Raw genomic sequence first — 15457 nt, forward strand, 5'->3', positions numbered from 1 at the left:
CAACAGTAGAAGTATTTACAAGGTGACTGTGAGCAGGGTCACCTTGTAAATAACTTTCCTGGGAGGCTGGTGGTTAAAAAGTATGAGCTTTTACACAGTTAGATTCAAGGAGGCGGAAAAGATTGGGAAGGATGTCTCGGGGTAAAAGGCTACTAAGTGCAAAGTCACAGAGATAAGAAAGGGCATGAAATAATAAAGATGCATAGAGCCAGTTCACCAGAGTGGATCTGGACCTTCCCTAGTGTCAGTCCCTTTATAAAGTCCTTTATTTTACATCTTTGGTTCCCACTCACATTTGCAGTAGTAGTGACAGCAAAAGTAATCAAGATGATAGCTAACATTGATTTTACAATATGCAGGTACTGTGCTGAGCCACTTATACGAACTACCTCATTTTGTCCTAAATGGCAACTTCATGAGGTCAACGGTATTACTAATTCATTTTACAGATTGTGAAACTGAGGCCAGAGAAGTTACTCCATGGGTTTTGTAAATTTGCCAAGCTTGGCAGAAGTAGTCCATGCATAAAGTGGCATTTAAAATGGATTAATTTTGATTTATAATCAACTTGTGATTAGTAACGCTTCTAGGCTATAGTCTAAGTACAATTAAACTTACTCTTTCATGAAGAAAGTCCCCAAATATACTTGTAAAACCATAATACCTTATACTGTCGCAGTTTTAATGCCCAACTTTAACCAAGAATTGGAGTACAGTAACTGTTATGCTCAGATTAAAACCTTACTTCCAAATTAAAAATGAGCAAAATTATGTTTTTGAGTCACCTGGTGCCACCTCTACTGACATTTGCTAAGTCCTTACTCTGCAAGGGGATGCAGTGGAGAAAGTGAATGGAGCAGAGCTCTTTATGATCTAGAGAGTCAAAGACAAATGCACGAAAGAAATCCATGACAGAGCAAGGCACATGGCAAGAGAAATTCAAACTGCCCCTATCGTTGGTGGCGGTGCTCATGCGAGAAGTTGGTGCCTTCCCTGAGCTGCCTTTTCTGATAAGTCACCCTAACGCTAGCAGAATGGCTACTTTCTTCTTCTTCTATTTTTAATTGTTTTTAAAGTTATGTATTTAGTTTGAGAGAGAGAGAGTGCGCGCGTGTGCGTGAGCAGGGGAGGGGCAGAGAGAGAGAGGGAGAGACAGAGAATCCCAAGCAGGCTCCACGCTATCAACACACAGCCTGGTGTGGGGCTCAAACTCATGAACTGTGAGATGGTGACCTGAGCCGAAACCAAGAACAGGACCTTTAATCGACTGAGCACCCAGGCGCCCCTGGCTACTTTGTTCTTAATGTTGCGTACTCTCCAGACAGTACCAAGCTCTGCACCTCTGAGCTAGAAGCCTTCACCACACTCTATCTCATACAGATGACATCCATGGAATTTGTAGATGAGTAGCCCTGATGTGGACTCTGAGGTAGGTGCTGGAGTTCAGACATGAAAAAGTAGAGGTTTTTCCTCCTGGGACCCGATGGTTTAGTGAAAGGGATACTAACTATAGGCACCAAACAGTCTGACAGACAGATAGACAAAAAAACCTACATTGATTAACAGGGTCCAGTAAAGCACATTCAGATATAGCAAGATTGACTATTGGCTCCTCTCCTCTGCCCATCCCCCTTTCTCAATTGTTCACACGTATCTTCTTGGGGTTTGGTGGGGTTTGGAGAGGAAGGCAAAGCCATGAGATAACATGACAGGCAATTTCTGGGGAACTGGGAGGCTCCGATACTATTTGGGCCTAAGCATAAAAACCACCAGGTGGCGCCAAACCCACCCTGACACAAAGAGGTTTTAGATCCAAATGTGTTCCTGGAACTTCGTTCCAGGTTTGCCATGACCTTAACACTACAACTATAAATAATACAATAATGGAAACTGGCCCAGAAGAGGTTTTTTTAGACCCCATTTATCACATATTTTATATTGTTTTATTCTACTTGCAAAAAATAGGGAGGTATAGGGTCCTATGAGACAAGAGCACAAAGAAAAGGAAGAAAACAAAACAAACCCCACAACATTTCACCCAGTATGAGAATTTGGCAATTTCCTCCTATCATATTATGAAGTCTTGAACCATTTCTAATTTATTTTTTTGCATGGTGCCATATCCAGTACTCAGTAGTATTTGCTACATAAATGAGTCTGGTTTGAGTATATCAAGATAGGCTTCATAAAGGACATAATATTTAGAAAGTCACCTGGATGATACAAGGTTTGAACAGACTGAATTGGAGGGGAACTGGTATTCTAGGATCAGAGAACGTTAAGAGAAAATGCATAGCTAGAAAATTGGAGAGCCATGTTTGTAAGAAGACATTATTAGCTAAGTAAAGAGAATCCCACTCCATTAGTTAATGGAGAGTAAGGGCAAGAAGAATAAATTAAGGTTATCTTGCAGAAGGCACTGCATCTAGACTGAAATCTTCGCATTTTCTTTAAAGCTGGAACCAATCACATCTCATGATGTGACAAGAAAGGGGTGGCAGAGGGCTGTATGTTCCAAACTCACTCACCAGGGAGAGTTTGACCCTAAACCCACATTCATGCACTAGGTACTCACAGGTGTGATAATGCAGAAAGATCATTAAAAGCACCTTCGGGCACAACAGAAATGTCATTTCCATGTAATGAACTAAAAGCAAGAAAAAGCAATATTAAATTTCTTACACGTCAGCGAGTTCAGAAAAATTCTAACACGTGTGAGATTTTAGTTTATACTAAGCACTTCAAATCAGCACAGAAAATATGATCTATTCAAGACATGGTCTTGGTATAATTAGGTATCTATGTGGGAAAACGAAAAGTTCTTATGTCACATCATATGCATAAAATCAATTCTAGATAGATGAGTTAAATATAAAAATAAAACTAAAAATGTATTTAATAGAGATCTCCTTTTTATGACCATAGGATGGCAAAGGCTGTCAAAGCACTATATAAAACTCAGAAACCATAAAGGAGAGTGATACATTTTTGACAATGCAAAATACATCCATAATTAATATGAAAGACAACCTATAGGGAACAGAATGGAAAATATCTGCAAAATATATAAGACACAAGGATTAATTCCTTAGTAAAAAGACCTGCAAACTTAGAGTCAAGTAGTAGATGCATAAAGACATGTATGTTAATAAGGAAAAGACAAAGCACTCAATAGAAAATAGGAAATGATATGATCAGACTCATGGAATAAGAAACACAAATGCTCAATAAAAGAGTACAATATGCACAAATGCTCTAGTTATTGGAATTTCAAATTAAAACAGGAATGGAAAATAACATTCAACCTATCCTAGAATTATTCATATTATTCAATATTTGCCAGAGTGCTTTGAAACAGGTACTCTATTAAAACAGGTACGCAATCTGTCATAGAACAAGAATGAAAGGATTAATACTATTCAGTATTTGCCAGAGTGCTTTGTAATAGGTGCTCTATTAAAGGAGAGTTGGTGGAAAATAAATTTGTAAACTGACAAATCCTTGTTTTAGGGGGGCAACTTGACAGTTACTTTTGGTATTCTCCCAGTACAGTTAACAGTAAGGTGAGTGTGTAGGATGCTTGCTCCAGCCCTGTAAGGGATAACGCAAGTCTGGAATCAAGCCACGTGATAGCAAAAGATGAGGACGATTAAGTAAGTTATGGTTCCTTTGTCCTATGGAATACTCTGTGCCAGTTAAATAGTTGAGGGATATTTCTAGATGATGGAACAGAAATAGTCTAAAGCGTATTGTTAAATAAGATGAGCCAATGACAGAATAAGAACAAATCCTATTTATGTTTTTTTTAAGTTATATAGCTGTGGGCATACATATACTAGCATATAAAAACAAATGCATATAAAGGAGGACTGGAAGACAAGACAAAACTGTTTAATTGTTAATTCTGGGTGAGGGGCTTGTGACTGAGAATCATATTTCATTTCATATATTTAAAATACATTTTTAGAGTAAAAATGTACTCATAGATAATGCAATCTTTAAAGAAATGAACATTTCATACATTTCTTTCAAAATTAGTTGGATCTATATGAAACATACATATTATCTATTGCCAAATAAATGACCACACCAACAATGTGGTGTTCTTCAAATAAAAGCTGTTGAGTATGATATGGGGAAAGAAGTAATCTTCCTATTTTCAAATTTGCAGTAAATCCTAATGTGTACATCAAAAATATCCCCAAATCATTAAAAACACAAGTCAAAACTCAGATCCCCGAGATAAGAGATATTTCGCTGCGCATAAGATGCTTACAGTAATCGAAGAGACTTCAATCCATCGAAGGTTCGAGGAGGAATACATCTCAAACGGTTGTAACTAAGAATTCTGAAAGCATACATAGTCGATTTGTTTTACTCAGATATCCCCAAATGGCCAAATGTCATTTTAAAAATGAAGCAGTTAAGAAAAGGGTTGTTTTAGCATTTTATAAATTGAGAATATCGATGCATAATACTTTAATGTTTGTGTTTTCACTAATACAACATATTTATTTTTAAATACAGTCTAGAATGCTTCCTTCCCCAGCCTATTCCCTCTCAGGTGGCTTTCCTCAGAAGTCTGTCTTAAGGATCTCTTCCAACCCCACCACAAGTGTAAATTATTCTTTGCTCCTTTTATAGAACCCAGCACTTTAACAATATCTGTATTTGTTTGTTTACTGAGGTTTTGTTTGTCTGTTTCTCCCAACAATATTTATATTCCCTGAGGGCAGACTATCTATCTTGTTAACAGGGAACATCCAAGTGCCTAGAAAATGCCTTTAGTCCAGTGAATTGATAAACAGTCCATATCACATTTTCACACTCACAAGGTGAGGAGCTGGGTCATGTTGCTGAAGCTCTGATTAGAAAGGGTGCTTATTCGGTTGTTACTTAAGTCTCTATAAAAGAAAAAGAAAAAAAAAAAGGAGTCTACTGTTACCAGAGGAAGTGAAATATTAGTGATTCTTAGAAAGAGAAGGTTCTTCTTGTTCAGTCACAGCTGCACGGTTAGCACTCAGCTTTTACCTGAAAATAACGAAACACTGGATAACCCTCTGAGGTACATCGTAATATTCATAATTATTCACGCCCCTGCCTGTTGAAATTAGAAGCGATGATATGTTTTGCTTTGGCCACTGCAGTAAGTGTGGGCACTGGTGCCAGGTTTCAGTTCAAAACAGAAATTTTAGAGGCTCCTGGGTGGCTCAGTTGGTTAAGCGTCTGACTCTCGATCTCGGCTCAGGTCATGACCTCAGGTTTCGTGAGGTCAAGCCCCACGAAGGGCTCTGTACTAACAGTGTAGAACCAGCTGGGGATTCTCTCTATCCCTTTCTCTCTGCCCCTCCCCTGCTCGCACTCTCTCTCAAAATAAATAAATAAACCTAAAAACAAAAACAACACAGAAGCTTTGGAGTGAGCTCACTTTCCCCATATCCCTCTGCTCACTGCTTTCCAAGACCTGTGATGTTTCACAGCCAGTGCCTGTGCCTTGGTCCCAGAGCAAAGGCATGTGACAGGTGGAGGCCACTCACAACAGACACATCTTATGCGTGACAAATAAACCTTTGCTCATGAAGGTTCCATTGGTTGCACATCCTTTATCTTCCCTGTTATATATGCTCCTTGATACACACAGTCAAATTTGATAACTAAAAGAACTCATTTAATTACATCTGGAATGCCATAATTAAAAACTTTGCCCTTGGAAAAAAAAAATCACTGGCGTACCGTAGGTCTTTAACAAATATCTGTTTAATGAATAAGTTAACGGGAGAGATGTGGATTTTTTACCCAGTGCTACATGGCTGTTTATACAAGTGTACTGGTACTATGGGCTGTGATTTATATTCCGTTAACACGATCTTATTTTTATTACATATAATAATAAATGTGACCATATATGATACATATAATACTTATTGTACTATAATTACATTATAACATATAATGTAATATAATAACGCATAATAAATAATGACATATTTTATTGATATACATTAAATATCTTTGGCAATTTTGCATTAGGAAAAAATTAGTGAATATAGCCATACATACACTCATACAGTGATATGTATATATTCTCTGTTTTTTTAACACAAAATGCTAAATACATAAATAAAAGTAAGATTCATGAATAAGTGAAAAATTATAGGTCATAATTTATGATCATTTTTTAAAAAGTTTATTTTTTTTATTTTGAGAGAGAGAGAGAGAGAGAGAGTATGCACAAGGGTGGGGACGGGCAGAGACAGAGGGGGAGAAAGAGAGGGAGCCCAAGCAGGCCCCATGCTGTCAGCTCAGAGCCCAAAGCAGGGCTTGATCTCACGAACCGTGAGATCATGACCTGAGCCGAAATCAAGAGTCAGATGATTACCCAACTGAGCCACCCAGGCACCCCAATTTATGATTTGCATGTGTGTGTGTATTCACTGCTTTTTTTTTCTAAAGCAAAACATACAAATAAATGTAAGATGCAGAAAAGCTGAATATAAAATATCAATAAAATGAACCTATAAAATTGTGAAATGATAGGAATATTATAGGAACTTAATAATTCATCTTCTTAGCTGCTGAAAACTACATAAATTTAGAAAATAAGTTAAGTATATCTATATTGGCAGAAGTTACCTGAGTAATTTGAATTACTCATGAGTCATTGGTAAAGTCATTTCTGGATCTACAAATTCTCATCTTTCATTTCCGACCTGGTCTTAAATAATTGCATACTGTTCATAAATGACCCAATTCACCTGAAGTGACCCCCTGGAAATTGCAGTAATTTAAAGGTTTATTTAACAGAGCAAAATGTATGCAACCAAGTTCTTGCTGCTACTAAATAAGTGACTAGGGCCAGAAGAAGACATCTTAGGGGATATTCTCCCTTAATTTAATCATTGGTCATTTAAACAGTCCTACATACTTTTTACAAAGTGATTTTCTTACATGTTTAAGGGAAATTGAAAATGATTAATAGTACTTTAACCAACCACAACCTTGCTTAAGTCAAGTTTATGTTGAGAAATGTAACATTTTCTGTGATTTATGTTTCTAGAATTCACTAATTAGGAATAAACCTTCTTATTCTAGGAACACTAGAAATCAGCCTCCTCAGCCAGCTGTATTCACTCGAAAATCATATAGGACTTAAACTAAAGATAAAGTATTTCCATTTCCATTTACTCCCATTGCTGATTTTTTTTTTTTTGCTAAGTTTTATCAATCACAGCAAGGCTATTCTAAGTGTGACATTATATATAGTAAGATTGCATCTTTTTAAAAATATTGTGCATATAACTAGATCAAAATGTTGGTATATTTAAATATAGTCTTGTATTACCACTTAAAAATCCATTTACATTAATGAAAGAGAGAGATGTTATTTTACAAGGACATTAAACCAAACTGAAAAAAGAAAAAAGTCAATGTCTGAAATTTATGTCCAGAATATCAGCATATTTGTCAAGTCTACTTAAATACTGCCCAAGTAAAATGAATTTTATAAAATTAAATTTGAATACCGGAAGCCCACAACTTAACTTAGAATGTATTATAAAAGAAAATGAAACCTAATAAAATGCATTTTCAACGTTATTACTATCCATGACCTTTTGCTTAAAGTCAAGAATCAAGCCATTATTTTCTATCTTTCTCTTCTTGGCTTGTCATAAAATAGCCCATATTCATCATCAGTCGAAGTATCCAAATTTGCTGCATTTCTGTAGTTCTTGGCTACTTAGGCTTTCTCATATTTGTACTTTGAATTAGAGGAGGCCCTTTCTCTAGGATGCACCATTGCCTGATTGATATTCAATGAAGATGTAGTTAGTGATCCAGAACCGCAATGAGCAAGTAGGGAGGCATCTCACTGGAAATGATTTATCTCATCTGAAAGGTTCACTAGATCTTCTGCCCGTTGCTACCCCCACTTTCACGAGACAGAGTAAGGAGTCAAAGATGAAAATACGCAACACATTACTTACATAAGTGTTAAATGTTTGTAGTTAAAGAGCTCCTTAGGAACCAGTGTAAATTGGTTCCCATCCAGATACCTAAAAACAAGAAAGCAATATTATCTTTTTTGTTTTTTCTAAAGGAACAGAGGTGTGATATAAAATAGTTGACACTATTTCACTCTTAACTGAGGCAAGAAAGCACTTGGCAACTCTGGCTTTAAAACATCATGTTCCTAGCTGGGGTTCCTATTTAAAAGAAGTAAAGGGGAAAAAAGCAGAGTTGTCCAATCTAGTAGAATTATTTTGTGGATCACTTAGCATAAATTACAAAACCAAGGAGATACTGGTGAGTGCAGTTCTTTGAGGTTTATGTAATGAGGTGAGTCATGTGTCCAACTGTGTGTCAATAAGAAGGTTCATTCAATCAACCATATTTATTTGGCCTCCTGTGTGCTTGTATTTACACGGAGACAATACCATGAAATGCATTCGCTACTGACAGAACCTCGTCACCGAGGGCCAAGACCACTCTCCACTGCCTTAATAGGGATCCATACACTTAGCAAATAACAATGGATGGTTTGAAGGAGATATTTAGGAATTTGGATGTAATCAGATTTCAGTTAAAGATATCTTGAAAATAGTTTTTAACCACTGTATATCTGCTTTGTGACAATAATTTTAGAAGGTTTCATAGAACATCACCACCTTTATCAAGGACACAATATAGCATATATATGTAAAAGTAATAAATAACCACAAATATGTGAAATTTCCCTTCTGACCAAAGTCAGCAGAATAATCTGCAGATAGATGGACTCTGGGCTAACTAGCAAGCCATAAAAATAAATGAATGTGTAAAGTTCTATCCATAATGTCACAAAAAGAAAAATAAACTGCATCTCAATCAAGGCTGTTTTTTCCCAGAATATAGATGAGGAAGGGTAAAAATGTCTTTCAGCAACGTAGGCCATCTCGCTGTAGATGTGCCTACAAACCATTGTGGCACGTTGGACACAGGCCACCTCCTACTCCAGTGTCGTGGAAAATCTTAAGATCCAAGGTTGAGGTTATTAGTATTTTTGCTGGATATAGAAATCGCTGAGAAATTGCCTCAGATAATAATCTGTTTCAAATAGTTCAAAATAAAAAGTTATATAAAAGGCACAACTCATCAAAATATGTGATAAATATGTAACCAAGAGTCAGGCATATGTTATGAGTTCTTATTATGCTTGCTCAAATTTTCTGACTGTATTTCTTCTTTGACTCCTCTTTCTGTCCTCCACCTAAGTATTTCTTGGTACCACTAGAGGGAAGCATAATCCCATATAGTTCAGTACTCTCCCTTTATTCTGGAAAACGCCAGAACAGAAAGCTAAAAAGATTCAGAATGCGTGCTACGGATGTGTACATGTAAAACAATCTAAGAGGGAAATTACATGGAACTGATTAAAAATAATAGATACCATTTGTTTAAAACTGTCCAATAAAATGTACTTATTTTTGCCAAATTCTTTGATAATTTAATATAATATGCAATGAAATTTTTCTAATACACACATATATGTGATTGTAGAGAAGGATCCCGCTAACTTGGTATGATTCTAAGAATAAGCTCTTGGGGAGGTAAAACTTGAATTCACAAGAGACTAGTTAATATTTTCCTCATCTCTATAACATATTTTGTTAGAAAAATATTACTTTCTAACACTTTGTAAGGAAACAGATTGAAAATTCAACTGTTTGACAGAAGAAACATATGGACGGCAGAGACGGGATATGAATCAAGTAGCTTCTCAGATGAAACTCAATAATGAAATTAAAGAATAAGTTTAAAATTATTTGCTAGGCATTGGGTAGAGGCACCAAGGTATGGGCCAGTTAAAAAGATGGGATTCCGCGTTAAAAATGATCTGTTTATGCCGAGTGTTGTGTTCTTGGCTGGGCTGTTCCTAGAATCAATGTTGAGCATACAGAGTACTCTAAAGGCATCTGGCTTCCAACACTGGATGGAGAGTAATCTTCTGAAATAATACTTACTAAAATAAGAATTAAGTATTTAATTACACACACACACGAAGTAGTGCTTATTGTCAATTAACAACTGTGATGGGTGGCCAGAGAGAGAAACTGAACACTTCACAGCATTTCAAATCTAAGAGAGACCTTCTGCATATATGTGCTAAGATCACACCTTTTTTTTTTTTTCTTTTTTTTTTTTTTTTTTCTCTATGTGTTCAATTCAGGACCAAATTTGTAGAACTGTGCATGATTTGAAAATAATTTCCCTGGTAACTCAAGCGACATCTTCTTAAAACTCATTAGGTATGTTCCATGTTGCCAAAACTTTATCAAAGCTGCTTTTTTAGAACGCTCGTACTCATGTATATGAATTATAGGTACACATCTGCACAAATTACATTAGAACCTCAATCTTTTTTTTTTTTTTTTGAGAGAGAGAGAGAGAGAGAGAGTAGGGGAGGGGGCATAGGAGGGAGGGGGAGAGAGAGAGAGAGAGAGAGAGAGAGAGAGAGAGAGAGAAAGAATCCAGGTAGTCTCCACACTTTTAGCATGGAACCTGACACGGGCTCCATTTCATGACCCTGGGATCGTGATCTGAGCCAAAATCAAGAATTGCATGCTCAACCAACTGAGCCATCCTAAACTTAAATCATTTTTGCTACACAGTTTCACATAGAGAAAATAAATAGGCAAAATGAGTCAAGTGCATTCATATCGAGCATTTGTCCATGGTACATAAATATACAGAGTATGGAATGGAAAGGAGCATTCAGGCTTCATAATACTCAAGCAGCTTGTTCTCATTCTATTCCACATATATAACATGACACAGAGAAGAAAGTGTGCCTGGTGTTTAGTGTCTAGATAAGTGTATACTGACCATGTAATATTTGGTCATAAATCAGTTATGAAAATGTTAGGGATAATTGGCCTTATACCTTTTATGATCAAAAGGATTCTAAATCAAGGCCAAAGGGCAGTACCTCTTTTTAACACAGAGATTATGCTAGCTTCTTCTATATTCTAGATATTTATGAATTCCACGTGGGAAGATACAGTGGTAAAGAATAATTAACCATATAAACTATGGAATATCCCAGACACTGTAGAGCAGCTAAAAGTACAGCATTTCCTAAGGTGTATTTGCTAGAACATTAGCCTTGCAAGATAGTCTATGAGAAAAAGGATATACAGGCAAATGAGTATTGGAGTTATCTTACATTTGACCACCCTCTCTTGGATTGTCATAGTGCACCTTAGCATAACATAGACACTGAGAAATCATGCAGTGAATAAAAGAAACACAACTGAAATTTCCCAAGTGCATCTAAACTGCCTTTTTGTAAAAAATTGTTTATTTGTTTATGTTGAGGGAGAGTGCAGGGGAGGGGCAGAGAAAATCCTAAATAGGCTCCTTGCTGTTGGCTGAAAGCCCAATGTGGGGCTTGATTTCACAAACTGTGAGATCATGACCTGAGGCAAAATCAAGAAGAATTGGATACTTAACCTACTGAGCTACCCAGATGCCCCTAAGCTGCCTTTTATATTATCTGTTTAGGGTTTTACATGAAACTATTTAATGCCTACAAAATGGAATTTGGAAACGGGACTCTACATTTTGTTTGGTTTCCATTTCCCTTGTTGAAATATTAATTGTTAAGGAAACAGACAAGCTCTACTTACAATTCAGTGACATCTCTTGGAATACCTTTGGGCAAGACCTTCAAGCCCTTATTGCTACATCGGACGACTGTATCCAAGCATGTACATTCCGTGGGGCAGCGAGACAGTGGAGAACAGCTATTGTCATCATTTCCTAAATTGCCGAAAGAAATACAGGAAAGCCCAGATTTGTGGCTTTGAAAATGACAGAAGCGATGTTATGCTTTTAGCTTAACAAACACAAGAATCTTGAGCCATGTGATCGCTTATACACATACAGGGCATTGAGTATTTACAAACTGGTACCATACGTTTTATACAGCACTGTTTTCAGATTGCCTAGGGCAGCATTCCCGAAAATAATTCACAATTTATATTATCCATACAATCATAACAGTAATTTTCTCTGCTCAGTTATTCATACAAATTATACTTTTAATTAGAATATAGAAATGTAAACTGAACTTTGGAGGAGTCATAAGGACACAGACATGAAGAAACATAGAGGGATTAAAATGTTTAGCAGAAAATGTAAATGTTTTTTAAGTTTTTTAATGTTTTTTAAATGTTTATTTATTTTTGAAAGAGACAGAGAGAGAGTGTGAGCAGGGGAGGGGCAGAAAGAGAGGGAGACACAGAATCTGAAGCAGGCTCCAGAATCTGAGCTGTCAGCACAGAGCCTGATGTGGGGCTCGAATTCATGAACTGTGAGGTCGTGACCTGAGCCAAAGTCGGATGCTCAACTGACTGAGCCACCCAGGCGCCTCAAGAACCTCATTTTAAAATATAAGGCTCAAAGGGGCTCTCTACTTACTGGTAGTAATAACAGAACCTGCTCTACCTATCTTATGTGGCTATTGTGAGAATCAAATATGATGATACATATAGAGCTTTAAAAAGCGAAAACTAGGGTGCCTGGGTGGCGCAGCTGGTTAAGCGTCCGACTTCAGCCAGGTCACGATCTCGCGGTCCGTGAGTTCGAGCCCCGCATCAGGCTCCGATTCTGTGTCTCCCTCTCTCTCTGCCCCTCCCCCGTTCATGCTGTGTCTCTCTCTGTCTCAAAAATAAATAAACGTTAAAAAAAAAAAAAAGTTCTAAAAAAAAAAAAAAAAAAAAGGGCGCCTGGGTGGCGCAGTCGGTTAAGCGCCCGACTTCAGCCAGGTCACGATCTCACGGTCCGTGAGTTCGAGCCCCGCGTCAGGCTCTGGGCTGATGGCTCAGAGCCTGGAGCCTGTTTCCGATTCTGTGTCTCCCTCTCTCTGCCCCTCCCCCGTTCATGCTCTGTCTCTCTCTGTCCCAAAAATAAATAAACGTTGAAAAAAAAAATTAAAAAAAAAAAAGCGAAAACTATTATTTTTGTTAGATTTACTAGAATTTATTTTATTTATTTATTTTTTGGGGGGAGAGAGAGCTCGACAGAGTGCAAGTGGGGGAGGGGCAGAGAGAGTGGGAGACACAGTGTGAAGCAGGCTCCAGCCTCTGAGCTGTTAGCACAGAGCCTGATGCGGGGCTTGAACTCATGACCTGTGAGATCATGATGTGAACCGAAGTCGGATGCTCAACCAACTGAGCCACCCAGGCACCCCTAGAATTTCTGTTTTTTAAGTCAATTGCTTTTCTCCTTTGCAAATGCCAGTTACTAAAAGAGATGCTTAGAATGATAAAGAAAAGTTAACATGAAGCTATATAAACAGTACCAACTACAAGCTGAAAACTGGACAATTTAAATAAAACATTCAGAAACACAAAGCAAGTAGACTCAGGTGAAAGCACAGTCTGAGAAAGTATGTGCCCTGTTTCTAAAACAAAACAAAACAAAACAAAACAAAACAAAACAAAACAAAACAAAAGAAAAAAAATGCCCCAACCTATCCGTTTGTGTCCCCTAGCGTTGGACCAGTCATTTGAATGCTTGGTAACAAAAGATTTAGCAAGGTTTTCTTACCATCATCACACGTAAAGTCTTGAATGGCAACATCCTGGATGGGGATTTCTTTGAGGAAATATGGTTTTTGACATCGAGGATTTCCGGTTACGATCCTTTTCTTCCTGAGCCATTCCCCAAGCCAAGCCAGGTAGCAGTTACAGTTAAACGGATTGGCCAACAGGTTTCTAAGAGCCGCATGCAAACAATGCAGGGATGAGTTTAGGGGGTCATTTTCTTACGTCTTTCCCACACTATTTCTGTTGGAATGATGCCTTCTGATTCTTTGTATTAACCACCCCTCACCCCCATCCCCCATTCATACTCAATCACAAGCAACATGTGGGATGCATTTTTTTGGCTAAAATGTTTGCTTGGAACTTGAAAAATAACAACACTTTCAAATAAGAATCTTCAAATAATTTCATGGAGAAAATAAAGCAAAGTAAGCAATTCGGAGGTTTATGCAGGGGATCCTGATAGATATCTCATTTAGAGAGAATTTAAACTCGTCAGAGATCTGATTTGCTGTCAAACTTCCCTGCACTGATAATGCAGTAATTTAATTTAAAGATGGAGGCTGATTACCTTATATTATTGAGTTTAACCTGACAACAGCTATTTTATTAATTTATCATTTCAAGATTTCCATCCCTTATTTGCTCCAGAGAATAGGTTTCCCATCTAAACTGACAGCTGAGTTGATTAAATGCCAGTTATAAAAATGAATTTACTTCTACAAATCTCAATACTTTTGACATCTCACCACTTCAGCACAAACCTATTGACAACCTTATTATTTATAAACATGCCATCTTTAATATGCACAAATTAGTCACTCGATGTAAAGTGTCACATTTTATGTAGAAAGAGGATTAAGTACTTTACTTTACTGATGGATGGATGCTTCCCTCAAATTATTTCTGCAGTGACTCGAGCTATGTTGAACATGTTTTCTGTTTTGTTTTTTCCTTTCTAACTACCTTTCCAGTTAGATTAGTATATTTAGATGCCACCATCACTAGGAAATCAAATCTGTTATAAGATTATTTCAAATACTGCTCTTTAGATAATGACATATAAGAGAACTAAAGTACATTGTTTAGAGGGTTTTGTTTGTTTCTTTTTTTAAAACAACACCTTCTGAGTTCTATCTATGGACCTACAAATATTCCTTATTTTCTAACTGTCTACATAAAATATCCTCTTGGACAGGCTCAACCTATTTCTTCAATATTTTCCTAATATCATTGTAAATGCCCTCCAGTGAACAGTCTCTGTTGTTGGTCTGGCCATCCTAATGTCACTCCTGTCACTGTGAATGATCCTTTTGAGCACAGTTTGTTGGCAATAACCCTATCAGCTCTGTTTTTATGGTATTTACACCGAAAAGACTCTGACGTGAGAACACAGGGGAAATCTACTACATTTCTGTGATTTGCAGTGCAATCAAGTTATAAGATTAAAATTTATAAATCAAGTCACATCACATTACTATAAAAAATAATTGAAAATATTATAAATTTTGTTAAATTTTAATATGAGAGGGTAGATAATATTTTTAGAAAAATTAACATAAATTTAACATACAAATTTGTTGAACACTAAACCCTTGATCCCGTTTTTGTGAAAAGCCTAATAATGTATTAAAATACTATTAATAAAAGGAACAAATATAATACATTGGCTCAGTAATACAGAAATGAAGAAGATCTTTCATACTTACAGGGTAGATAAAGAATGCAGAGTATCAAATGCCCCTGGTGCAATGGTAGTGATTTGATTATCATATAAAGAAAGCAAACGCACAGAACTCAGTCCTATGAAACTGTCATTGCCAACACAGCTTATGCGATTACTTCTCAACATCCTGAGGGAAAGGAGAACA

The 15457-nt window shown here is 36.9% G+C and overlaps 1 protein-coding gene across 16 annotated transcripts in view; it reads right to left on the reverse strand.

Annotated features, from left to right (window-relative positions):
• The window catches only part of SLIT2 (slit guidance ligand 2), a 375185-nt gene that overhangs the window by 65843 nt on the left and 293885 nt on the right, over window positions 1-15457 (reverse strand). For all 16 annotated transcript variants that reach the window (XM_045474419.1, XM_045474413.1, XM_045474417.1 and 13 more), the window contains 7 exons: window positions 15296-15439; window positions 13591-13757; window positions 11667-11799; window positions 7986-8054; window positions 4833-4904; window positions 4277-4348; window positions 2576-2647 (listed from right to left, as the gene is read on the reverse strand). In XM_045474419.1, coding sequence (XP_045330375.1) covers window positions 2576-2647; window positions 4277-4348; window positions 4833-4904; window positions 7986-8054; window positions 11667-11799; window positions 13591-13757; window positions 15296-15439 — 729 coding nt within the window. The remainder of the gene's footprint in view (window positions 1-2575; window positions 2648-4276; window positions 4349-4832; window positions 4905-7985; window positions 8055-11666; window positions 11800-13590; window positions 13758-15295; window positions 15440-15457) is intronic.

The sequence above is a fragment of the Leopardus geoffroyi genome, chromosome B1, assembly GCF_018350155.1.
Source record: "Leopardus geoffroyi isolate Oge1 chromosome B1, O.geoffroyi_Oge1_pat1.0, whole genome shotgun sequence".
Taxonomy (NCBI): domain Eukaryota; kingdom Metazoa; phylum Chordata; class Mammalia; order Carnivora; family Felidae; genus Leopardus; species Leopardus geoffroyi.